At 37.3% G+C, this 9,938-nt stretch overlaps 1 protein-coding gene across 3 annotated transcripts in view; it reads right to left on the reverse strand.

Annotated features, from left to right (window-relative positions):
* Positions 1-9,938, reverse strand: part of GPCPD1 (glycerophosphocholine phosphodiesterase 1) — a 70,737-nt gene that overhangs the window by 32,332 nt on the left and 28,467 nt on the right. For all 3 annotated transcript variants that reach the window (XM_019549065.1, XM_019549066.1, XM_019549067.1), the window contains exons 5-8: positions 8,110-8,185; positions 5,923-5,964; positions 3,918-4,041; positions 1,166-1,409 (exon numbers count right to left, since the gene is read on the reverse strand). In XM_019549065.1, coding sequence (XP_019404610.1) covers positions 1,166-1,409; positions 3,918-4,041; positions 5,923-5,964; positions 8,110-8,185 — 486 coding nt within the window. The remainder of the gene's footprint in view (positions 1-1,165; positions 1,410-3,917; positions 4,042-5,922; positions 5,965-8,109; positions 8,186-9,938) is intronic.

The raw sequence follows: 9,938 nt of genomic DNA on the forward strand, positions 1-9,938 counted from the left end.
TGGGGTGTAGGGGGACCGTGGGTGCTTCCCCCCTCCCCCGCCCCCCCAAGACCCAGGAGGCACCAGTTGCCAAGCCAGGGGGCGGGTCCCTTTTGCACTCTGCAGTGAACCCAGAAGTGGACCAGACCTGCTTCCGGTCCACTTCCAGGTCTGTCACCAAGTGTGCTGGGAACCCCGCCACGCTCCTTTGGGTTGCTCCATCTGCCCTGCCATTGCAGCATTCACAAGCCGCCTGCTACCTAGAGGTATGTAGAAAAAACATTTAAAGCTGTGTCTATGTCCAAATCATTGAATCTCTCCAAATCTATTCAGAGGGTTCTGATTTGATTCAGAGATATTAAAGGGTCTCCCAGCTCAATTCAGAGATTTGGCTGCCAAATCTCTGCCAAATCGAATCAGCAACCAAAGCTTTGCACGGCCCTAGCAGACAATCAGAACTGCCCATACTCTACAGCTGCCCTGGGCAGGTGCCCTGGAGGCTTAAGGGCCCCTCAAGCCCCTACCCAGCTTTCCCCACTTACACAGAAGCACCCAGGGGAATCTCAGGGCATATCTTTATAAGGAGGGAAGCTGAAGTTCCCCACTGAGAGATACCAACCCCAAGGGTGCTCCAGGGGTGCATTGCCATAAGCTGGGAAAGCCCACAGGGGTCCCGGTGTGGAGGCATGGAACTCAGGTACCTATTTACCAAGATCAGCCCCCAGAATCTCTAGAGACCCGTATGAGTAAACAAGAAAATCCTGACTTTCTTCACTTCCCCAGAAGCACCCCTGGAGATCTCAAGGGCAGGTTTCCCTGCTTACCTAGACACAGTCCTGGAGATCCCTCTTAGCTGATGTATCTCATTCAGGTAGTCTATAAGGTGCATCTCTACCCTACCTTCTGCTGACTTCAGCTAACTACCTCATCTTGTTTTTATAAAACATGCATTTCCAAAAGTTTTAAATGTTTGCTTAACAGGAATAGTTTGTCGTCAAATCCACTGCCATCCACAAGGCTCATTACGAAGTCAGTGTTCATGAGTCCACAGGATCAAAAACAAGCCTTAACACTGCTACATTTGGTTTCAATAATAAAACCATCAAGAAAAATGAGCTGCCTGTTAACCAGGAAGCAAAACAAACTCAGTTGCTTCCACACAAGGACACACCAGAAAGAGACATACCTCAAAGAAGTCAAAGATTAATTCCAAGTTATCTGGATCCATGGTTTGTATACTGTATTCTGTCCATCGATCAGGCTGCAAAGCATACCCACAGTCTGGCTGAGAGTGCCGACTTTTGCATTCTGTATCAGTTATTAATGCAATGTCCAGGGTGTTTGCCATTTTCTGGGAAACAGTAGGAGATGTTTTATCTTGATCATCATCCTCTTCCTCCTCCTCCAAACCTTCTAAAGTCAGCTTCACTCTATTCACACAAAACAAAAACAAAGCCAAACACTGGAAAGTTAGTTAACTATCTTCAATGACAGAAACAACTGAAAATGAGGAATCTATAAAATGCATGGCTGAAGAACCCAATATAAATTTTATACCCTCTTGTTTTGGAAGAAATGCAGAGTACCTTCAAAGATTACACAGACTTCAAAATAATATAAGCATAATACTTTGCATCCTGGGGCCATCACTGCATAGTTTTACTTTCTGACTGACTTTTATATATTTAAAGAGTCTTTCTTGCAACCAGGACACCTCACAAGAGTTAAAAGGGCTGGGTGAAATATCCAAAAGGTCTCAGTAAGGTAGTCTCCTTGACTGTCAAAGAAATAACAAGCTGCAGAATTAAAAAGGGACAATTTCAAAAGATTGGCCAACATGGAAGGGCCAAGTGGGGCAACCAAAGATAAAAAGTCCTGACTAAAAACAATGAAGTAATTATGAACACTATGGAGAGGGGAAGTCTCTGTGCTTTCCTGCAGGACCTACCCTGCAGCACAAAGATACATACAACAAACACAACACAGAACCAGAATAAGGAGGCAGAAAGGCTGTGAATTAATGGAAATGTATTACTTGCCAATACTTTTGTCAATCATGAAAACAAAAGCAGACTAATGAAACAAAGTATTTTTCAGGAGGAGGTCCATATAAACATTAAAGGGAAAGACGGGTTCCCAAAGAAAATACTGCTGACACAGAACATCGATATCAAGTCCTGACTAAGTTATTACCTTTTACTCCAACCCTGAAAAAGAAAAGTCACAATAACCCACAGGTGACCACTGAGATATCCTACAGTAGTTAAAACATTTTACTTGCACTGCTCCAACTATCCACCTGTCCTCAGATGATCTTTCAATGTACCAATAAGGTACGAGCTTCAGTATCAGAGTAAGTGGATACACCAAAAACAGAGGTAACTGCTGTTAGCAGAGATAACTGCTGTTTCTGAAAGCATTCAGGACTAAAATCCTGCTATGAGTGGATAACATGCACCCGTGTCACTAAACTTGAAATTTAGCCATCTTTATAAAGATAAGGATGATACTAGGCATTATCAAAACTACTTGAGATTAGACCTGGGTATTGCAGTCACAGAACGTAAGAGAGAAGCCTCAGTTAATTAAATAATTGAGCAAAGGAAAATAAGCCATAATACTCTAGGCCATTGGTGAAATCTTAAATCCACACAAAGAAAGGTGTGTTCTCCCTTAAGGGAAGGCATGGCATTTGGTTAGTGGAGAATGGTATCTTATTGCCACAGAGTCTAGGAAGTTGGTCTTTTTCTGGAAGTATCTGGCAGCTATTATACCATAGTAAGGTAGTAAGGGGTACCAAATTATTTAATGAGAAAGAAAAAGCTTTGACACATCAGACCCAGTACAGACCTTGTCCTTCATGGGACCATTCACTGCTTTGTGAGAAAGGAAGATTGAAGACACTATACTAGGGCAGCCCACACAGGATAGCACAGTATACTTGCTGGGTAAAGTTTGGGTGCAACAGCACCCCAAAACTTCTGGACAGATAAGAGAAGAGGTATAGAAGTACAAGGCTGCAGCATCACAGGGGGCCAAACTACAAATATCTGTTCCTGTGCAGAATGTGCTAGTAATAGTACTGATAGTTAATGTTGGGGGAGGAAACAATAAGGGTGCCTAAGAGACTGTTGTAATATCCCTGTCATTTAGGCATTTGCAATTTCAGCGGAGAATTACCACTGCCTTAAGTCTTATTTATTTAAAGGAAATGCCTCCCCTCTTCCCATGATGGAAAATGATGGAGAGAAAGGAAAAATGAAAGTAGAAGTAGAAGGGGCAGAGAACTAATTAATCCCATGATTCCAGGGCAAGAAGTATAAAATACTAAGACAACAGGAGATAAATCTGTCTCCTGGGGAAACCAATCAGTTTGCTATGGTTTCCATATGGTGCTAGAATATTTGTCATTTTTGTTTAAATAATAGAGAGGAGCTTAGTAGAATGGTAAAATAACTTATGGGAAGTGAAAAGAAAGAAGTGAATCATAATAAGATAATTCTGAAATACTTATTTTGTTTGAGTATACAGTTTCACTCTTCTAGGCAAAATGTCCCATTTAATATCAAGTTGAATATTTTATGAAGGACCCCAAGAAATTATGGAACTGAACAAATGTATTTGAGACAAGATTAGCATTTTCTCTTAAGTGAACAGAGACAGCTCTGTAAATACATAGTATTAAAGTTGTATCAGTAGCAGTAGAACATGTTGGATCCTTACAGAACCTGGATGCTAACAAACACTGTTGCATTCAATGGAGGACCATCACTTAATTACTTACATATATATGATCATGCATCTTCTATAAATAATTTTACAACTAAAGCTGTAAATGTTATGTTAACTAAAATGTTTAAGACAACTACAGTATGCTAGCAATGAAAGAAAAAATTAACTTTAAAATAAATTACAGCCTCCGATTCACATGCTCTTACCTAAACCTTGATTTTTTAAATTTTTTCTTTGATATTGAGACAGGTGGTTTTTCAGAATAATGTAGACGTAATCTTATTTCAGTCTGACATGTGAGCCATCCAGAATCCAGAGTTTCAACCCCATCTGACAAAATAAGTATGATGAAAAGTAGTGTCAGTTATAAAACATCATAAGGAGCTTCAAAAACAAAATCAATATAGCTGAACAGAGAATACCAAAATCTAATTTTCTTCATTCTACAAAATGTAGCTCCCTTTGGCATTGTCTTCCAAAACTTGTCATTAAGTGTCATCAACAGGGCTTATTTGATGATGTGTCAGCAAAATTATTGGATTCATCCTTAACTTTGTCCTTCTCACTGCTAACCATCTTGGGTAGCAAATAAACAGCAGTCAACAGAAGTCTCCTTACATCACACCACTTTCAAAGGGAAACAAGTAGGAACTTGCAATCCTTGTGCAAAGGGAAAGGCTCCAAAAAAGAAAACTATTTTGCATTTTTGTTTATGGTAGTACCAACTACCTGTTTATTTCTAGCCAAAAAAAATAATGGCCTGGGCCCTGGGGTGAGCTCACAATCCAAAAATCAGACAGTTAAACTAAGGTTCTGGAATTGGTAAACAATGTTTCTCCTTCTGCTCAAATAAACATTTTTGCTAGGACAACTGTAAATAACTCATCTTCAGGAGACTCGAGTGTTTAAGATGACAAGGGACTTTTGTGGCTGATCTAAGGGTAGACAGGAATCCTCAGCCTCTCTGCAAGGAAACAAGGACAGTATGCAACTATAACATCAGGAAGCACAAAGCAATGGTTTCCTGACAAGATGCTGAATTAGCTCCTGCAACTTTGAAGAGCTATGACCAATAAGTGAGATTTGGTGTTGCAGTGAAGGGAAACAAACTGTGGGGAAGCAATTAAGAGCCAATGATGGGGAGAAAGGTGAAGAACTGAAAAAAATATATTGGAACAACTTAACCAACATGTGAAATGGAACAACGTGAAGGGCCGAATTGGTTAATTTTACAAGGGGGCAAGGCACTGAGCAACAAGCAAAGGGTGGGTGTGCTAAAACAACTGTAAAGTGAGATTTTATACTAAAATTTGTACAAGAAAGAAATTATATGCAAGGTACTCATGCTTGCATGTATAATCACATCAGCAGATCTGTATATTTACTATAAGAACAACCCTATGTTCAACTTAAAGGTAATACATGTTAAAAGGAGTGCACCTCAAAGCAAGTTACAGAGCACAAAAATGTACAATATGTAAGACAATGAGAAAAGAGAAACCAATGATGGTGATTCAGTGCTGAATCTGTGAAGTGATGGGTTTAAAATCTACTTAAGCTTTAACATTAATCAAACAAGAGAGGAAAATAAAGAACAGAATATCCATGCATCTTCAAAGCTTTTGTAAACATTACTAAGAAAAAAAGGTATAAAGAGGATATACATAGGACACTAACTAAGGATGGCAAACGCATCTGTAGTATTTAGACTGCCCAATGGCAAACAGATTTAAAGATTAAACAGAATCTCTTCCAAAATATTCTCTCTCAGCCAGTTTAATGAAAATTGACATCCTTGACAGAAATATTCAACTATAACAGATTGGATAGAGAGACAATTATACTTTCCCCTTAAATAATTAACACAAGGTAAAAAGTAAAATTTATTTTTGTTGAAGATATGCCAAGCACTCTAGATAACATATATGCTCATGTATGCATGAGCAGTTATGAATCTGGGGAAGACAAGGGCCATCCCACCCTCAAAAAGGAGAAATTACAGCACACTGTGATCAATGGAAACATTCTCCAAAGTTCATATACAAGCTGCAGTAACCTTCCAAAAATGGGAGTACCATGTGAAAACAGCCATTAGAAAAATCTCCTGTTTAAACTACTGCTTAACATCTGAATATGTTTCATCTAACATGTGGCATCTAAAAATATTAAGAAATACTGATAAGAATTTTTTAGAATTAATGTTTTACTTACTATGAATCCCAAACTCTCCATCATCAATAATGAGCTCATTTTCTAGAATTGAAGAGGGGAGGAAAAAAGGAAGGAAACTACTTAATATTCATATTTTATGTAAAAATCACACAAATTAAAAAGTTCCACCTTTTCACTCTATTTCTAACAACCATCTCTGACAGAAGAAAAGTCGACAAAGAATAAGCATGTTTATTGCAACCTTTATAAAACATATGGTTTGGTTTTCTTGTAAAAATGGCGTTTTTCTCAGCTTCCATAAGATGTGAGCCCTTCAGACTGAAGTGATCTGATCTGAAAGAAAGTCAGGTAGTTGGACTGTTTTGCTTGTATCATTCCAGTGTGTTGTATTATTTTGCTACTGTAATGCCTTGCTAGTGACTAAAATATTTCTGATGTTGTGTGTAGCTGGTGTCTACAATGAACAATTATCTATGTTTCTTGAAAGCATACAAGCAAGTTTTTCTGTTAAACATTTATAAAATTCATATAAATGTTTCTAAAGAGAGAGTCAGTCACAATAAAAATGCTTATTCTGCAAATCTGACATATCTTTACCTGGAGGAGGATTTTCAAAGTATTTTGACCTTCACCTCACCCCCTCAAATAATAGCCGAAAGCTTTATAAATTGTGTGAACTACAATACACTGAAAACATTATTAACTTTTATTCTCAAAAGTCAAATTTTAGTACAATTGTCACTACAGGCAGATTTTTGCATTAACTTGAAAGAAATTTCTCAGACAGCAAAACCTTTCAGACAGCTCCTGATTTCTACTATCCAGATTTTATTAGTTTCAGAAAGTGTTTTTTCCTTTAAATTCCCCCCACAAAAAAACCTCTTACATTAAAGAAATATATCCCAGGGAGCTTCCACTGGGGTGTTAACTGTTAATTATTACATTTAATACTTTATTTAAAATGTAAGATACTTTTCTGAGAACTAAATGTGCCTGCCTCATTAAGAGACTACTTTTTAAACCACTGAATTTAAAAGGCAATGAAGCTGTGCATTTAACATATGATTTCAGCAATTACAGGGTTAAAAAATAAATATTACTTGAAAATAATCAAGAAATAATAATGAAATAAGGCAAAAGCAAATTTATTAGGATTAAAGTTTAAATAACCAGTGGAGACCAGAATATTCAGTTACTATGTTATACAGGAAGACCATTTATATTTACTGCAGGAAGAGACATCTTCCACTGCTCTAATTCATATGCACTAATAAGCTGCAGTTATCACTTGTGGTACATATGATTAGTCCCAACTTTACATAAAGTCTAACTAAGCATACACTCTCTCACTGAACCAATGTAAGTATAAATATAGAATAAACTAATACTGGGTTAGGAATTCTTGGATTTCTAAGCACAAATACAACAACATGCAAATAAATGCCATCTTATAGCTAAGAGGCAGACAAGGTTCTTTGGGTAAATGTGATATCTTTTATTAGACCAACACTCCTGATCTTATAGGTAATTAGGATCCAACTGATAAAAGACATTTCTAAAGATGACTTCAGTTATTTTTAAAAAGAAAGAATACTGGATTTCAGAAAAGTCTTGGGAACTTTAAAAAAAATTGAACAACTAAATAAAATGCATGTTTTCTGTCCCTATACCAAAGGAAAGTTCTATGATAAACCAGTTAACTAAGATCCCACATCTTGATTTATTTTAGGTGGATATTACTCATACCTATTTTAAAAGATGCCCCAATTACTGGGTTTTTCCTCTAAAAAGTTTATTCTGCAAATTTTATCTGAAAAAGAACAGTGGTTAAGTTCATGCCCTCCCCCTCCCCACACCTTCTCTGAAAACCATAACCATGGATCCTCAGTCTCAAAAGGGTAAAAAGCAAATCAACAAATTTGGCAACGCCAATTTAAAATCAATGTAAGATGACTTTGAGGATCCTATTGTCTTTTATTCTCAAACCCATTGTGTTTTTAAATCTTTTGCTTACGGTGTTTAAGCTTCAACATTTTTTTTTTTTTTTTTTACAATATTGAGAATAAGGTCCAGGATGCATTTAGAAAAAATTGATACCCGTAAGACAATAATACTAAATTTAAATATTTTAAAGCTATAAATAGTTATCAAATCCCATTAAACCAATGTGCAGCATATTAGTAATCTTATGCATATGCCTCAAACAGATGCAGTTGATGCCCATACCTAAAGGGGTTATTGATCGTGGTTGTAGATGAGTCTCCCACTTGTGAACTATGACTTGGCAGGGACCATCGATAGTCTGTAATTTAAAAGTTAAATGTCTGGAATAATTTCTTATGTTATATTTGATTTTCTACCCACGATGATATCTGGGGTACTTCCAAGCTTAATTTATATACTGAAGAATGAAAAAAAAGAAAAAGATCAAGTTTACTTCTTACCACTGAGACTTGTAACAATGCTACCTAATACATTATGTCACACTATGACAAATTTGTGACAAATTGTGACTGGTAGGTGGAGAAGTTGAATAGAACTATTCAATTCTTAGGATTTTATATCTACTCCACTGAACAATTACACGCTCCTTCCAACAAGAAAAGCAAATAGTTGCTAAATTCATTACAGGCTTTTTTTTTTAAAATTGGTACTATAAGTTATTCATAAAAAGAACGTGAGATATGTTCCTTCAATTCTAGCTAATTAGAGCTCTAAAATATCATAACGCATTTTTGCAACTGAAAAGTTGCACAGATACCCCTCCTCCCCCAAACTGTGTTCACCTTAGTATTCAAAGTCTGTAAGGCAAAAAGATCTCAATTATGCCAGATGGCCTGCTCTTCCGTATTACCCTCATTAAAATACAAACAAAATCAAGGTCAATTCACTTCACTTCCATGTAGGAAATAAAAAAAAAAAATTATACTGCTTAGAAGGTAAAGCAAAAAGGGGAACAGAGGGATGACAACCGGTGGAAGGAAGTCAAGAGATGCAACAATTTTGGTGAACAACACATAATATTAAAATATTTTACACAGCAGATCCATGGGCAAAGGAACAGGTATCATGGAACAGTCAAAAGAATGGGGTTGAAGTTGTTTGGCTGCAGAACTGAAATTTACAACACAAAACTTGCTACCAGTGAAGACCTTTCCATTTAGTTCTGTTTAGAGCAGAGTTAAACATTTTTCCCCTCAAACTATGCCAACCACTGGACACTGTAGCAATGTAGCACTGGCGGCACAAACCATGATGCCAGTGCTACTGCACAGTAGCATCAGAAACGATCCATGTGGTGCCAGGACTATGCAGTAAGAGTGGTTACTGCACTGTCATTTAGTACTTGCTTAAACAAGTACTAAATGACTGCAGAGTAACAACTTTGCAGTCCAGCGCATGTGTAGATGTACCCAGTGTGAGCCAATACATGGTTTTAATCACTGTGCTAGACAGCCATTTGGGTACTGAGAACAGTAACTGTTCCTAGCAGAAGAGAAGCAAGAGAACTTTAGAAGTTTTAAATGAGGGACCTTTTTTAAAGGGAATCCAACTAGTGATAGACATATGATTTGTGATTTTGTTGAACCGAAGTCTCTAAATAATGCGTACTGAATTGAAACCCTCGATGCCTAAAAATATTTTCCTGCCTTTTTTAATCACCTGCTTTCCCTACCAATGAATGGTAGTCATCTCTTACCACAGAAACTGCTGTTGACTATTTAATAGTGCTTACCATTCAGCTGCTTTTTGGTAAGTCACCCTGGATTTAAACAAAAACCAAAACCACATACATCCTTACCTCCTATAAAATAATGTAAGCTCCAATACCAATTTGTCTCTGAAGAACAGAGTCAAACAAGAACACTGCCTAAATTACTTTCAGATTAACAGAAACAATTTACCAATACAAAAGGGACAATTTAGACAAGCTGGGGAGTGGGGGGCAGGGGGTGGGACATCAATACCAATAATGACTTATAAGGAAAGACTGGGGGAACTGGGCTTATTTAGTCTAGAGAAGAGACTGAATAGCAGCCTTCAACTACCTGAAG

The sequence above is a fragment of the Crocodylus porosus genome, unplaced genomic scaffold (genome assembly GCF_001723895.1).
Source record: "Crocodylus porosus isolate Cpor-Errol unplaced genomic scaffold, CroPor_comp1, whole genome shotgun sequence".
Taxonomy (NCBI): domain Eukaryota; kingdom Metazoa; phylum Chordata; order Crocodylia; family Crocodylidae; genus Crocodylus; species Crocodylus porosus.